This window comes from Oratosquilla oratoria, chromosome 3 (genome assembly GCF_046742065.1).
Source record: "Oratosquilla oratoria isolate Oo_2021 chromosome 3, ASM4674206v1, whole genome shotgun sequence".
NCBI classification, from domain to species: domain Eukaryota; kingdom Metazoa; phylum Arthropoda; class Malacostraca; order Stomatopoda; family Squillidae; genus Oratosquilla; species Oratosquilla oratoria.
Genome location: NC_134779.1, coordinates 36,150,001 through 36,166,822, shown reverse-complemented (window position 1 = coordinate 36,166,822; position 16,822 = coordinate 36,150,001). Strand labels below are relative to the sequence as shown.

Below are 16,822 nucleotides of genomic sequence, written 5' to 3'. Positions count from 1 at the left end.
GGGAGAGAGACTGGAGGAAATGGATAGCTTTAGATACTTGGAGGCAAATGTGCTAGGAAAAGGAATGGAGGTAGAATATAGACCAAGAGAAGCAAGTAAATGCCTTTGGGGATTAAAAAGTATAATGAGAAATAGACATTTGGGAGTGGATGCTAAGAGGAGATTGTATGAAGGGGTGATTGTGCTAACAGCACTGTATGGGGCAGAAACATGGAATATAAGAGAGGAAGAGTTTAAATGCATTTGAGATGAAATACCTGACAAGTATGGTTGGGATTACTAGGGTGGATAGAGTGAGAAATGAGGAGGTGAGGAGAGCAGGGGTTGAAAGGGAGTTGGGAGATAGAGCTGATGAAAGAGTATTGGGATGGTTTGGACACATGGAAAGAATGAGTGAAGAAAGATTAGTAAAAGAGGTGTGGAAGGCAGAGGTGGAAGGAGTGAACATGAGGGGGCAACCAAGGATGAGATGGATGGATGGGGTAAAAGGGGCATTGGGAAAGAGGAGAATGTCTGTTGAGGAAGGGAGAAGATAGGGGTGAGTGGAGAATGGTTGTGTATGGATGATGCTGTGATGTATGTAAGGGAGTGGGTGGCTTAAGGGAGTATGTGTGAATGATATTTTGACCCAGCCCAAAGGGATTTCTCCCTGTCTTTTCTTTTTCTGAATGAGGGGACAGAGAGGGGGGTTGCCAATTAAATGAAGCAGCCTTGCTGTGGATGTGCTATATCTTGCTACATTGCTTCTGACCCAGGGCAATGGGTGAGATACTGGGATGACCAGTCATCCAGGAGGAGCCAAGGAAAGAGGGAGGGAGGGTTGGTGAATGGGAGTGGAGTATGTGGGGATGAAATGGGTGGGAGAGGATTTAAGCTTTTGACTTTGGCTACCTCCCTTGTAAGGTAAATACATTGTTTGGAAAATTATGCAACATAATATCATGGTCATATTTTAATTAGGCATCAATAATATAACAAATTTGGGAACAATAATATTATGGGGCTCTTCTAACAATACCTTAAAATACCCTTTACACTTTTAAACTTGCATGGGAAATCCACTTAATCTCCCTGTAATCTTTATTATAAAAAAACTCCTTTTCCCATTCAAAATGTTTAATATTTCCAACTTCAAAATGCACAATTACTACAAGTTTCTAAGTTATATATTTACATTTTTACAATAGAATCTCTTCCATAGCAAACATAAAATATTCACATGACTGCCCCAGCATATATGGTAAGAGCTTCTGGCTTAACTTGGATTTTCATTGGTCGAACTTCAAATGTGTCATTGTCTATGCTCAGTTCTCTATCTTTACCCTGAAAAATAAAAATCGTTAGTTACTATCTCAGAAAAAATTAATTGCTGTGATCAATCATTTTAAGGTAGGTCTGAATGTGTCTGAGATAGTTTTGAGAAATATGGTAGATATTACATACATATACCAAGGCTTTTCCCCCTTACAAGGGAGGTAGCCAAAAAGGAAAAGGCATAAAATCATTTCCACCCATTCCATCCCTGAATACACTCCACACCCCTCCACCTTCCCTCTTATCTTAGCACCTCCTGGTAGATATTACAAGGATGGAAAATGAGAGGGAAAAAAAAAGGATGAGAGTAGATTAAAGAATGATAAGGTGGTTTGAGCATAAAAAAAGAATGAATGAGTTAAGGTAAGCAAAAAAGAATGTGGAGAGCAGATGCGGATGGAGGAAACTTGTGAGGAGGCCCAAAAATGAGAAGGATGGATTGGGTAAAGGAGGGCTTGGATGCACAAGGAATGTTTGTGGATCATAGCTTTAAAAAAGGCATATGGCTGGGTTGACAGAGAGGCATTATGGATATTGTGGATGTATGGTATAGAAGATATTCAATTTTTTTATGTGAATAGTAGGGTGTGTATGAGGGTAAGGAATTGAGTGAATGAGTAGTTTGAGGTAAAGGTGGGGCTGTGCAAAGGTTGTGTAATGTTATTATGGTTGTTCAATGGATAGAATGGTGAGGAAGATAAATGTGAGTTTGCTAGGCAGGTTTGGAGTTGGTGAGTGAGAATGGAGGGAAAAGGGAAGTGAGCCAATTGTTGTCTGTGGACAACACTGCTTTTAGCCAAGTCAAAGGACAGAATGAAGCAGTTCAAGATGGAGTTTGGGAGGATGCGTGATAGGAGACAGCTAAAACCAAATGTGGGCAAAGATAAGGTGATAAGATATACAAGGGGAATGGTAGTGGTGGGTTGGAGGAAATTTATATGGTGAGAAACTGGAGAAAGTGAATAGCTTAAATATCTGAGGTCACACATAGCAGGGAATGTGGGAGCAGAGATGAAGGAGAATTACAGAGTATGGGAAGCAAGTAAATATCTAAGAGAAATGAAAAAATATCATAAAAATAAGTGCCTGGGGATAAATACAAAGAGACGACTGTATGGCTTTGGAGAAGGCTTGTGACAGGGAAGACAGGAGGGCACTGCAGGAGATAGTGCAGATATATGGGACAGGGGGAAAGTGGTTAAGGGCAATCAAAAGCTTTTATATGAGTAGTAGCTTGTGTTAGTGTTGGGAATGGTGACAGTGAATGGTGTGAGGTAAAGGTGTGGCTGTGCCAGGGCTGTGTTGTGTTGCTAAAGCTGTTCAATGTGTACATAGATGAGGTGGTATGTCAGGTTAATGCAAGAGTAATGAGAAGAGGATTGAAGATGGTTAGAGAGAATGGAAGAAAGTGGGAGTTGAGCAAATTGTTATTTGCTGATGACACTGTGCTTGTGGCTGGGTCCAAGGAGGGTTTAAGGCAATTAATGATGGAGTTTGGGAAACTATGTGATAGGAGGAATTTGAAAGTAAATGTAGGTAAAAGCAAGGTTATGAAGTGTACAAGGGAGAGGGTGGCAGTAAGTTTTGAGATAAGTCTTAAAGGAGAAAGGATAGAAGAAGTGGATAGTTTTAAGTATGTAGGAGTAGGGGTGGAGGTAAAATGTAGTGAGGGAAGCAAGTAAATATCTTGGAGAAATGAAAAGCATCTTGAGAAATAGGCATCTGGGAATGGATGCCAAGAGAAATTTATGAAGGGGTGCCTATGACACTGTATGGGGCAGAGACTTAGAATTTAAGGGAGACAGAAAGGAGAAAGTTAAATGTGTTTGAGATAAAGTGATTGAGAAGTATGATGGGGGTTATGAGGATGGATAGGGTGACAAATGACATGAGGAGGAGAGTAGATGTAGAAAGGGAGTTGGCAGATAAGGCTAATCAAATAATATTGAGATGGTTTGGGGACATGGAAAGGACAAGTGAGATCTGCAGAAAAAGTACAGAAGGCAGAGGTGGATAGAGTGAGCTGGAAGGGAAGACTGACAATGGGATGGATGGATAAGGTGAGAAGGGCCTTGAATAAAAGAGGAACATCTGTTGAACAGCAAAGGGAGAAAGCAGGGGATAGGTGTGAGTGGAGAATATTTGTTAGTGGACTATAAAGTGATGTGGCCTGAAAGAATTTTTCCTCGTCTTCTCTATTTTCGCATGAGGGCACAAAGAAGAAGGGTCACCATGTAAATGAAACAGCTGGTCCTAGTGGATATGGTATGTCTTACTGCATTGCCTATGACCTAGGCAATGGTTGGGAGACATAGATGACCTTTCATCCTTGAGGAGCTAAGATGAAAGGGAAACAAATGGATGATGGATGGGAGTGGGATGGATGGGGTTGGGTGCATAGCTTGGCTAGCTACCTCCCTTACATGGAGGAAGAAGCCCTTGGTATATAGATAGAATAAATATTTCAAATAACTCTTCTTGTACACTACCTCCTGAGTCTGCAAGGACCCAGTTGGAAGAAGAGTTAGTTCTCCTGCTTGTATCTCCGTTAAGTGTGATTTAACTCCTGTCCATGTTCTTGACCAACCTTCCTTTATGAAATCTAGGGCACTGATATTGGAAGCTCCTGCAAAGGAAAAAGAACACAGCATTATCAACTTTCCAGGTCAACCTAAGTGTATAAGTGTATTTCTACCAATTTATTATGCTGAAAAGTAATACGATATACAGAGGTATGGTGAAAGCTATTCATACATACATACATACATATACCAAGGCTTTTTCCCCCTTACAAGGGAGGTAGCCAAAAAGAAAAAGGCATAAAACCATTCCCACCCATTCCATCCCTAAATACACTCCACTCCCCTCCACCCTCCCTCCCATCTTAGCACCTCCCGGTCGACAGGCCACCCTCGCACCCCGTCCACCGCCCTGGGTCGGAAGCAGTGTCGCAAGTCACAGCACATCCACAGCAAGGCCGCCCCACTAAATCGGCGACCCCCCCCTCTCCATCTCCACATGTATAAAAGGAGAAGACGGGGAGAAATCCCTTCGGGCTGCGTCAAATTTTGCTCACACATACTCCCTCACCCCCCATCCCCCTGCCCATTCCACCTCATGCATCACAACATCATCCATATACAGGTAGTCGTCGACTTACGACCTATGCGACTTACGACTGATCGACTTTACGACCACGAGATGGTGCAATAATATCTAACATTTAATAGAGTAATAGAATTGCAATGTTATGCCTGGCAGTGCAGTACATTACTCCGCACACTGCGAGACGCGAGTACGATAGTTTTGGCTGGCTGCCGGCAGCATCAGCATCCCAGCCAGCTAAATATTCTTTCATTTTGTTTGTTTGAAGTAAAATCTTTCCTAATTTTGCATTGCATTTTGTATTTTTGTATGTTTTGCAATTAATAAAATATAACAAACTTTTTATGCCTAGGCTAGTTTGTTGTCGAAAAGAATGTGTTTTGTTGAAATAAAAAAAAATCCTAATTTTGCCTTACATTTTGTATTTTCATGTTTTGCAATTAATAAAATGTAACAGTATTTTTTATGCCTAGTCTGTTGTCGATGACAAAATGTTCGGTACAGCATTTTGTATTTTTATGTTTTGCGATTAATAAAATGTAACAGTAAACTTTGTTTATGCCTAGTCTGTTGTCGATAACAATATTTTTGGTACAGTACGTAAACGAAAAGAATGTTTCAAAATATTTTTTTTCCTAATTTTACTTTACAATGATTTTAATGTAACCAACAAAAAAGGATTTGTAGGTCAAAAATGACAGGACTTTCTTCAGTATGCGTAGGCCTAGGCTACGTTTCCTAACGAAAATGATAAAAAGTTAATGAATCTTAAACAACGTAGCTCAAAGCTAATAAGATTTTATTCAGTATGCATACGTTTCCTAAAGAAAGTCTGATGGTAAAATAATACAAAGGTTAACAAATACAGTATTAAATATCATAGGCCAAAGATGATAGGATTTTATTCAATATGCTTAGGCCTAGGCTACGTTTCCCAAAGAAAATCAGATGAAATTATAAAAAGGTTAAAAATACTATACAACATAGTTCAAAGATGCTAAGATTATTTCAGTATGCTAAATATACTATATATATATATATATATATATATATATATACATATTATATATATATATATATATATATATATATATATATATATACATACATATTATATAAAGGGTAATATATACTGTATATTTATATAGACCGACTTGCGTCCAGATCGACTTACGACCTGTCTGTCGGAACCGAACTCGGTCGTAAGTCGACGACTACCTGTACAACCATTCTCCATTCACCCATCTTCTGTCCTCTCCCGTACTTCCTCAACAGACATTCCCCTCTTCCCCAAAGCCCCCTTCACCCCATCCATCCATTTCATCCTAGGACATCCCCTCATGTTCACTCCCTCCACATCTGCCTTCCATACCTCCTTTACCAGTCTTCCTTCACTCATTCCTTCCATGTGTCCAAACCATCCCAATACTCTTTCATCAATCCTCTCTCCAACTCCCCCTCCACCACCGTTCTCCTCCTCACCTCCTCATTTCTCATTCTATCCAGCCTAGTAACCCCCATCATACTTCTCAAGACACCTCATCTCAAACACACCCAATCTCCTTCTCTCCTCCTCTCCCATGTTCCACGTTTCTGCTCCATACAGTGCTGTTGGCACAATCACTCCTTCATGCTAGGGTAGGAAAGCTATTCAGAAAATGGAAAAACTCACATGTTCAGGGTCCAGACAAGTGGTCACACTACTTTCTGGTGCAATTAGGTCCAGAAGCAAAAAAGCTCTCATACATATCTTTAGCTACTCCTGGTCACACAATACCTTACCAACACAGCTCCCCTTCCCACAAAATACAACTAGGTAAATACAGGAAGAGTTTATATAATCCCCATCCTAAAACCAAACAAATTGACAAAAACTTCAGCTTCTAACAGCTGGATCCTGCTCCTCTCTATCATATCAAAACTGATGAGAAGATGTGTCCTGGAAAGAATCAAAACTCGTATACTGGACAATACTCACAAACCTCGCTCACAAAATATAAATTGATTTAGAGAGAGAGAGAGAGAGAGAGAGAGAGAGAGAGAGAGAGAGAGAGAGAGAGAGAGAGAGAGAGAGAGAGAGAGAGAGAGAGAGAGAATGAATTGTGGCAACAGATATCACCAAGGTATCTGACACACAAGTCATTCTGTTAAGAAAAATCATAAAAAGTGTAATGCACAACAATGACAAGAAATAGTTAAAAACTTTCCAGCTGGTGGGGAATGTCATGTATCTGAGAATACCTTTATAAGGAATCAAAAGACAGTACAATGGCATCCCCAAAACATCAAACCAGCACCAATGCTGTTCAATCTTTTCACACCTGACCTTCCTTCCCTATACCCAGAACATTCTGTTTTGTGTCAGCAGCGATGAACCTTCATCCACAATGTCTATTTATTCATGTATATATCTACCTATACACCAAGGGCTCTTTCCCTTTAACCACTTCAGTATGACTCAAATTCTCACACGCAGCACTGGCTACCATATATAATTTGTATCACACTACTTGCATTATATATAAAATTACTGCAGTATTACTCGCTCTCTTTTACTCTGAGTAATAAAACACAGAAAACATGATCAAACCAGTTCACAGAATCTGGGGGGTTACTCATGTACAACTACAAAAAAATATATACAGTATAATAAAGACGCTGATGCCAGCGTCCTCATGTGCTCACTCACACCTCATGATGCCTACATAAGTGTCATTGTATCAAAGTGGTTAAAAGGGAGGTAGCCAAATCAAAAGGCACACATCCACTCCCATCCATTCCATTTCCCTCCATCACCCTTTCCTCCCTCTCATCTTAGCTCCTCATGGATGGAAGCTCATCCCTGTCTCCTGGTCACTGCCCTTGGGTGAGAACCAATGCAGCAAGACAAAGTACACCCACAGCAAGGCCCCTCATGTGGAAAATAGAGAAGATAGGGAGAAATCCCTTCAGGCTGCGTCAAAATATTGTCTACATTCAACCACTCTTTACTCCCCCCCCTCCCACCCTTTCCCATTCTTTGCATCAAAGTATCATCTATACACAGCCATTCTCCACTCATTCCTATCTCCTATCTTCTCCCTTCTTTGCTCAATAGACATTCCCCTCTTGTTCAAAGCACCTTTCACCCCATCCATCCATCTCATCCTTGGTTGTCCCCTCAAGATGCTGAGATAAGAGGCTGCTGGATGAGTGTGGGACAGGTGAAGGGTGGGTGCATGGTTTGGCTGGCTACCTCTCACAAGGGAAGAGGCCTATTGGTATAAGTATGTGAAGTATGCTTGAGTGTTGTTGTCAACTACCTTGTATGTGTGATGCTGTGCTATTATTGTTTGGTCACCTTCATATGTGAGGGTTTTCATATTGTGAAATCCAGAAAATTCAAGCATACCTCACAGAGCTGGAAATATCACTAGTACAAAGAGTGTCTAATCCCTTCAGAAATCCTCAGTAACAATGCTTGCCCCTGACAATTATGAATCAATAAAGCATGCAGAATTCAAACTGAATGGCAAGAATCTTCACCAAGTAAGTAAAAAATAAATAAATAAATAAAACAGCCTCAGATTTAACACACATGATCTTCACTTCCTATACCCCACCTCCACATTTCTCACTCTTTCCATCCTTGTAATACCTGCCATACTTCTCAAACATATCTAAGCTCTTTCTTTCTGCCTCCCTTAAATTTCATGTCTCTATTGCAAACAGTGTATGGCCACAGTTGCTCCTTCACACAACTTTCTCTTTGCTTTCATTCCCCAATACCCATTTTTTCTTAACACTTTTCCATCCATCCAGACATTTACCTGCCTCCTTTACTTTATACTTCACCTCCACATCTACTCCTCAGACCCACTCTCCTCTACCATATGTAAACTGATGGAGAATGACTGATCTCAGAAAGTATCCAAGTCCACATGTCTACCTAACCAAATCAACAGGGATTCAAAGAGGGACACTTCTTTAGAACAGTACTCACAAACCTCACCCAATAAGTACTGAAAAGCTTCAACAAGGTGGCAATATATGTAAGCCTTTAACAGTCCCCAGACATGTCTTGTCAAAAATCATGTAAATGTTGTTGCAAACATAAACACAACATATACATAGCTATTTTACATGAAATAGAAGTAACATCTCAATCAGTGTTACCCATATTCACTGAATACACCATAATCAGGGAGAACAACACTGAACACAAGGGTAGACTAATTACATCAATACATACATATACCAAGGCTTTTTCCCCCTTACAAGGGAGGCAGGCAAAAAGAAAAAGGCATAAAACCATTCCCACCCATTCCATCCCTAAATACACTCCACCCCCCTCCACCTTCCCTCTTATCTTAGCACCTCCTGGATGACGGGTCATCCCTGCACCTTGTCCACTGCCCTGGATCAGAGGCAGTGTCGCAAGATACAGCACCTCCACAGCAAGGCTGCTTCATTAAATCGGCAACCCCTCCCTCGATCCCCCCATGCAATTCACCCGTCTTCTGTCCTCTCCCGTCCTTCCTCAACAGACATTCCCCTCTTCCCCAAAGCCCCCTTCACCCCATCCATCCACCTCATCCTAGGACATCCCCTCATGTTCACTCCCTCCACATCTGCCTTCCATACCTTTTTTACTAGTCTTTCTTCACTCATTCTTTCCATGTGTCCAAACCATCCCAATACTCTTTCATCAACCCTATCTCCCAGCTCCCTTACCACCCCTGTTCTCCTACTTACCTCCTCATTTCTCACTCTATCCAGCCTAGTAACCCCCATCATACTTCTCAGACACCTCATCTCAAACACATTCAAACTCCTTCTCTCTTATGTTCCATGTTTCTGCCCCATACAGTGCTGTTGGCACAATCACTCCTTCATACAGTCTCCTTTTAGCATCCATTCCCAAATGTCTATTCCTCATTACACTTTTTAATCCACCAAGGCATTTATTCGCTTCTCTCAATCTACATTCTACTTCCACCTTCACTCCATCCTTTCCTGCCACATTTGTACCCAAGTATCTAAAAATATCCACTTCCTCCAGTCGCTCTCCCTTAATGCTCACTTCCAGTCTACTGTCACTTTCACCCCTTGTACATCTCATCACCTTACTTTTACCAACATTTATCTTCAATTTTCTTCTTTCACACACTCTCCCAAACTCTGTCACCAACTTCCTCAATCCCTCCTCTGATCCTGCTACAAGTGCAGTGTCATCTGCAAACAACAGCTGGCTCACCTCCCACTTTTCTCCATTTTTTTTAAACATCTCCAATCCCTGACCCACCACCCTTGTATTTACCTCTTGCACCATCCCATCCATGTATAAGTTGAACAGCCAGGGTGACATAACACATCCCTGATGAAGTCCCACCTTTACCTCGAACCACTTACTCTCTCCATTTCTAATCCTGACACAAGCTCTAATACTCTCGTAAAAACTCTTGACAGCTCCCAGAAGCTTTCCTCCTATCCCATATATCTGCAAAACCTCCCAGTGCCTTCCTGTCTACCCTGTCATAAGCCTTTTCCAGATCCATAAATGCCCAAAAAACATCCTTATCTTTTCCTATAGCTTTCTCACATATCTGTCTTACCACAAAAATCTGATCTACATAACCTCTATCTGTCCTAAATCCACACTGTTCCTCACCAATTACTCCCTCCGTTCCTCTCCTAATCCTCTCAATCAAGATCCTCCCATAAGCTTTCCCAACTACACTTAACAAGCTAATCCCTCTGAAACTACTACACTCACATTTGTCCCCTTTTCCCTTGTAAAGTGGAACTATACAGGCACTCCTCCAGTCCTCCGGCATATCTTTCTTCAACAAAAGAAAGTAAACAATCATTAACAGACACCAGAATAGAATCAATCACTATCCAAACAAATAAATACATACATACATACCTGGACAAGGAGATGATTAAGAAAATATTACAAACACTGATAAGGCCAAAACTGGAATATGCAGTGCTGATATGGTCACCCAGTACAAAAAAGAATATAAGAAAATTAGAAAGAATACAAAGAGCAACAACAAAGATGGCCCCAACACTTTCAAACCTGACATATGAACAAAGACTGGCTGAACTGGAATTGCCAACCCTAGAACAAAGAAGAGAACAAGGAGACCTACTAACCATCTACAGAATCATGAAAGATAGAGAGGACTTATTAAAGTGGGACAGAGGAAAAAACAAGAGGACATGCAATGAAACTCAAAAAGGATAACTACATAAGAGACCTGAAAAAGAACAGCTTCCCACACAGAGTGATAGATATATGGAACAAATTGGATGAAAAAATAGTGTGTGCAAACACAATACAAGAATTTAAGAACAAAATTGATCTTGCGAGATACAAAAACGGGTCACCACGAGCATAGCTCCCTTTCCCATATAATACAACTAGATAAACATACATACATATACCAATGGCCTTTTCCCCCCTTACAAGGGCGGTAGCCAGAGTCAAAGGCATAAATCCACTCCCACCCATTTCTATCCCCACCCACTCCACTCCCATTCACCACCTCTCCCTCCCTCCCTCTTTTTTTGGCTCCTGGATGACAGGTCATCTCTACATCTTGCCCACCACCCTGGGTCAGAAGCAATGCAGCAAGAAACAGCACATCTCACAGCAAGGCCTCTTCACTTAATCGTTGAACCCCCTCTCCACCCCCTCATGCAGAAAAAGCGAATAAAATAAATCAACAAATAAATAAAACCACTTAAAATGTCACAAACATCTACAATCACCTTCCACATCTGCTCCATTGTGCTACACACCTCACCTCCAGCTCAAATGAAATATACATAATATACATTACAAGACCACTTTTCATATTTATTGAAATGTCAAATCAGTGTCTTATTGTTTACTTACCAGTTCTGAAGGAAAGAGCATGACGAGGAATATGAGAGGTTTCTTGTGTATTGCAGGTAGATATGATCACTTCCGATGCATCAACTGGTAATGATTTTTTGGTACCACATAATGGGTTGTCAATAACACTGTAGTCAATTTGGGGTACTTCCTCTGGAATATTCATATACTGTAAAGTAATGGATTCCTACTCCATGTCATTCATACATACATACATACATACATACATATATTATATATATATATATATATATATATATATATATATATATATATATATATAAAAATAAATAAATAAAATTATTCTCTCCCACCCCTGTAAAACCTTAAATTGAGATCTGGTACTTAGTCTCCAGATTGGGCCTTGAAACTCCTAAAGTAAATTTGAATGAATGAAGAATGATTATGCCTGACTTTAATATGAAAAGTTATTTTGAGGACTTCCCTACTGAAGGACAACCTGTCTTTTAATGGTTAGACCACATGAATAAAGAATTAAAAAAAATACACTCTTACCATTTAAGAGATAGAGTAATATGGTGTTGTCGAGAACATAAAAGAATTATCTAGATGATAATGTTTTACAAAATCCATGCTAAATTGACCATTCCTATCATAAGCAAAATCAGGACTTTATCTATCTATACAGTACCAAGGATTTTTTTTCATCCTTATAAGGGAGGTGATATGGTTTAATGTCACACACTCCCCCCTATCGGGAGGCTAGGACGGTGCCACTCACAGAGGGCTTTGTAGTGTGGAATTTAATGAACCATGCCCTTGGTTCAACTTTGCTGGTGGCAGGATTCAAACCGCCCTCACCTCGACCTTTGCCACAAGTAACGACACCCTAACCCGCTCATCCAGCGAGCTTCCGGGAGGTAACCAAGTCAAAAGGCATGTACCCACTCCCACTCAAAATGTGTATGGGCTGAGTACCGATTTTAAAATCAGTACTCAGCCAATCTTAGCTCCTCATGGATGATGGGTCATCTCTATATCCTGCCCACTGCTCTGACCCATGGCAGTGGATGGGCTACAGGGATGACCCATCATCCATGTGAAGCTAAGATGAAAGGGTGGTGGATGGGAATGAAATGGGTGGGAATGGAATTATGCCTTTTGACTTGGCTATCTCCCTGGTAAGGGGGAAAAAGCCCTTGGTATATAGATAGACCCAGCCAATACATATTTTGGTCCATTGATTAATAAATTGCTACTGCAAACCATGTTATAGTACCTTCAGTTTCCTTGTTTACAATAAAATGTGTCTTTGGAATGAATGAGGCCCACCAATGTTTTGACTTTGGTGGCTCTGGTTCCTCGGGCTGTGGTTCTTTTACAGGCGTGTATTGGCATCGTGAACAGCCACTACAAGGATCTGTATACTCAACCTGAGCATCACATGACCATGTTATATCTGGCAAACAAGAAAGAGAAAAATCATAGTAATAATCAGATACATAAATGAAAAATAAAATACAATTCTTTAATAACAATATTTGGATAGAAAATGCACATCAATTTCATGGATGAAAAAGATTGTGCAGAATGATATGGCTATCTGGGAACAGATATATTTGAAAATTGAAGGAGGATAAGACTGTTCATTCAGTGAGAGAAGGAGAGAAGATGGGATGTGTCCTGAGAGCAATATGGAGAAATAAGAGGATGTCATTGGATGCAACTAAAGGAATGTATGAAACAAAAGTCATAATAACTGTTGTGTTTGGGGAAAAAGGCTTGAGTCATGAATGCAAGGGAGATGAGCTGTATGGAGACAGAAGATATATGGTGTTTGCGGGCTATGTGTAGGATGAGATACGATGATAAAAGGAATGATAAGATTCATGAATGAACTGGGGTACAGATGAAATTGGTAGAAAAAGAACAAGTCAATGTGAGGTAGTTAGGTCATGTTACAAGAATGGATGGAAGTAATACATCCTTGGAAGTGTCACAAATAAGTGGATGGATGAGATAAATGAAGTCATAATTTTTTTTTTTCCTTTCTTTCTAATTGTAACATACAAGAAAGAAATTAAGCTTTTCTTCAAGTATCATACCTAGTTTTGAATTCATTTTTTATCTTAGTGTCGAATATTTCAACTTCTCATCTATTCCCCATCTAATTGGAATTCTGTATTTCTTGATATCCTTTGAACATGTGGTCTTTTATCATTTATTCTCATGACTGCATTACTTTTTTGTCCCAGATCTTCCTAGCCAAATTTATCTAATACCTTTAATCCCAAACACTGCCATTTAGTCACCTCTTTTTCTTTCAATGATAGCGGGTCTAATACATTTTTCTTCATATGCTTTATCATTGTAATTTATTGTAACAAAAATGTCTATATATATATATATATATATATATATATATATATATATATATATATATATATATATATGTATTCCCTTATTTTTTCCATTGTTCCCTACATTCAGGTGCCAAAGAGCTTTGCCTTCTCACAGCAGTTCCAAGTCAAACAGGGAATAACATTAACAAGTATCACCTACCATCCAATTGACCACAGAAGCACCATCTTTGAAACAGGACTAAAGTTTACTCAACTCTTTCACAATACTTAAATTTCTTTCTATCCTATATTCTTCTGATTATCATTATTATAATGAGAAGAGTATAAGATGGAAAGAAACTGAAGTATTGTGAAAGAGTTGAGTGAACTTTAGGCCTGTTTCAGAGACAGTGCTTCAATGGGCATTTGGTTGGAAGGTGATACTTGTTCAGCTCTATTCATGACTACCTCCCTTACCTACTATCTATCTATATACCAAGGACTTTTTCCCCCTTATAAGGGAGGTAGCCAAGTCAAATCACTCCCCTTCACCACCCTTCCCTCCCATTCAACTTAGATCCTCATGGATGATGGGTCATTCCTGTATCCTGCCCACTGCCCTGGGTCAGAAGCAATGTAGCAAAGACAGACTATATCCACATCAAGGCCACTTCATTTAATTGGCAACCCCCCTCTCCATCCCCATCAAGCAGAAAAAGAGAAGATGGGTAGAAATCCCATCCCATCCCCTATCCTTCCCTTCCTTGCATAACAGTATCATCCATACACTGCCACTCTCCACTCATCCCTATCTCCTGCCTTCTCCTTTCCTTGCTCCCTTACAGATGGTGAAAAAAAACTTGGTATGTAAATAAATAGATTCTCCTTTTTTTTTATGCCCTCCTGTACCTTCTACAAGCTGAAGACAATGAAACATACCCAGACTTTTAAGCATACCCTAAATGCACAACAACCATCACATATGCACACACATTTCTCAAGTGCAACAGCTGCCACTCATAGGTCCACTAAATATGCAATACACTTACCAACACTAAACAACACACAACAAATTCAACCTGCTGCCTGCACACAGCTAAACCCTCATTCTCAATATTACATTTTACACATTCTTCTTTGTATAATCACATGGAGAGGGGGGTCCACTGATTTAATGAAGCAGCCTTGCTGTGGATGTGCTGTCTCTTGTAACACTGCTTCTGACCCAGGGCAGTGGGCGAGATGCAGGGATGACCCATCATCGAGGAGGAGCCAAGATAAGAGGGAGGGAGGGAGGGGGTGGATGGGAGTGGAGTATATGAGGATGGAATGGGTAGAAGTGGATTTTATGCCTTTGTTTTTTGGCTACCTCACTTGTAAGGGTTTTTGGTATATGTATGTATTTACCTCGTTGTATTTACCTAGTTGCATTATACGGGAAGGGAGCTATGCTCATAGTGCCCCGTCTTTGTATCTTTCAGCATCAAGTTTGTTCTTAAATTCTTGAATAGTGTTTGCACACACTGTTGCCTTATCTAATTTATTCCAGGTATCCATCACTCTGTGTGTGAAGCTATTCTTTTTCAGATCTCTTCTATAATTATCCTTTTTGAGTTTCTTTTCATGTCCTGTTATTTTCTGTTGTCCCACTTTAATAAATCATCTCTATCTAGGATTTCCATTCTTTTCCTGATTCTATAGTCAGTAGATCTCTTTCTCTTCTTTGTTCCAGAGATGGTAGTTTCAATTTGGACAATCTTTGTTCGTATGTCAATTTGGAGAGTGTTGGTGCCATTTTTATCATTGCTCTTTGTATTCTTTCTAATTTCTTTATGTTCTTTTTAGTACTGGGTGTCCATAGTGTTGCAGTGTACTGGTTTTATCAGTGTAACTAATATTTTCTTGATCATTTCCTCATCCAAATAGTCAAATGCCACTTTCATCGACCTTAGTGGGTTGAATGTTTCTCTATTTTATTGATATGTTTGTCTGGTGACATGTCTTTACTGATTATTACTCCTAGATACCTTTCTGAGCTCACTTTTTGACTTCTTCACCAATTATATAATTTCTTGATATTCTATTTTTACTTTTTCCAAACTCCATTATACTACACTTCTAGATGTTAAAGTTCACTTCCCACTTTTGACTCCATTTCCAGATTTTATCTACCGTATTTTCCGGCGTATAGTGCGCGACTTTTTTCCGTTGGAAGGGCCTAAAAATGGGGGGTGCGCATTATCCGGTGGTGCGCATTATCTACGGCCTACGATAAAAATTCTGCGGCTGTGTGTGTAATTTTTTTCACAACAACGTGACGATGTTGGCCGTCACAAAGTCGGGAGGCACACTTCTCCGTGACGTTCCGTGAGAACAAGAAGAACAGCCATGGTGACATGAAAGAATACGCCAGCATGGGCTACCGTATATAAATATTTGGTATAGGTAGGTATCTATCGAATCTTATTTTTCATGTTTAAATAGGCCTAAACACCATGAAACATGATCAATATTCATGATATTTGCCCATGTTCACAGCATCTTAGTTTGAATTTTTATGTTGGCTTTGTTGCTTCACTTTAGGTATGGTACAAATTCCGTTGCGGCTGTTCATAAAATCTTGTCAAACACCTGACTACAACACCCTCTTTCGGGAGTTATATTAACTAAACGTCACATCGATGAGAGACTGTCCTATTTCACCACTGTCATTGCAGGTTCAAAGCTAAAACGAAACAGTCTGTAGTTTGTTTCAGTATTAAATAAAAAAAATGGTAAAGACGAATTATTTCCTCAAGATATAAAATGAACATTTTCTGTAAAAATCCCAAAAATTTTCTGTATATTTTACTTTCAATAAACTTTTTTAGATCATATTTCCAAACTATTTAAGCTACAAAGTAATAAGGGACCAACGCACAACATGAGTCATATACCGGTACATGTAGTTCCGACTTTTTCTTAGTTGTGTCCTGATTGATGCCTAAACTGACACTTAATTTAGTGACAAATCAACAGATTTCCCAGCGGTGGCTCTAGCCAATGAAAAATACTTCTCCATGTAACCTCGTTCACATGATATAAATACCGAGGTAAAACTGCGTTATAGACAAATGCGATCGGGCATGCGCATTATACGTCGGTGCGCGCTATCTGTGCACTGAGATAACGAAGTGCATGGGTGCGCATTATAACCCGATGCGCATTTTAAGCC

General features: G+C 39.9%; 1 protein-coding gene across 1 annotated transcript in view; it reads right to left on the bottom strand.

Moving 5' to 3' along the window:
- Nucleotides 1-943: 943 nt before the first annotated feature.
- Mulk (acylglycerol kinase-like protein Mulk) overlaps nucleotides 944-16,822 on the bottom strand; it is a 34,405-nt gene continuing 18,526 nt past the window's right edge. Inside the window, exons 6-9 of the mRNA XM_076178982.1 lie at nucleotides 12,546-12,725; nucleotides 11,306-11,458; nucleotides 3,804-3,940; nucleotides 944-1,323 (exon numbers count right to left, since the gene is read on the bottom strand). Of these exons, the coding sequence (XP_076035097.1) occupies nucleotides 1,216-1,323; nucleotides 3,804-3,940; nucleotides 11,306-11,458; nucleotides 12,546-12,725 (578 nt within the window). The 3' untranslated portion in view covers nucleotides 944-1,215. The remainder of the gene's footprint in view (nucleotides 1,324-3,803; nucleotides 3,941-11,305; nucleotides 11,459-12,545; nucleotides 12,726-16,822) is intronic.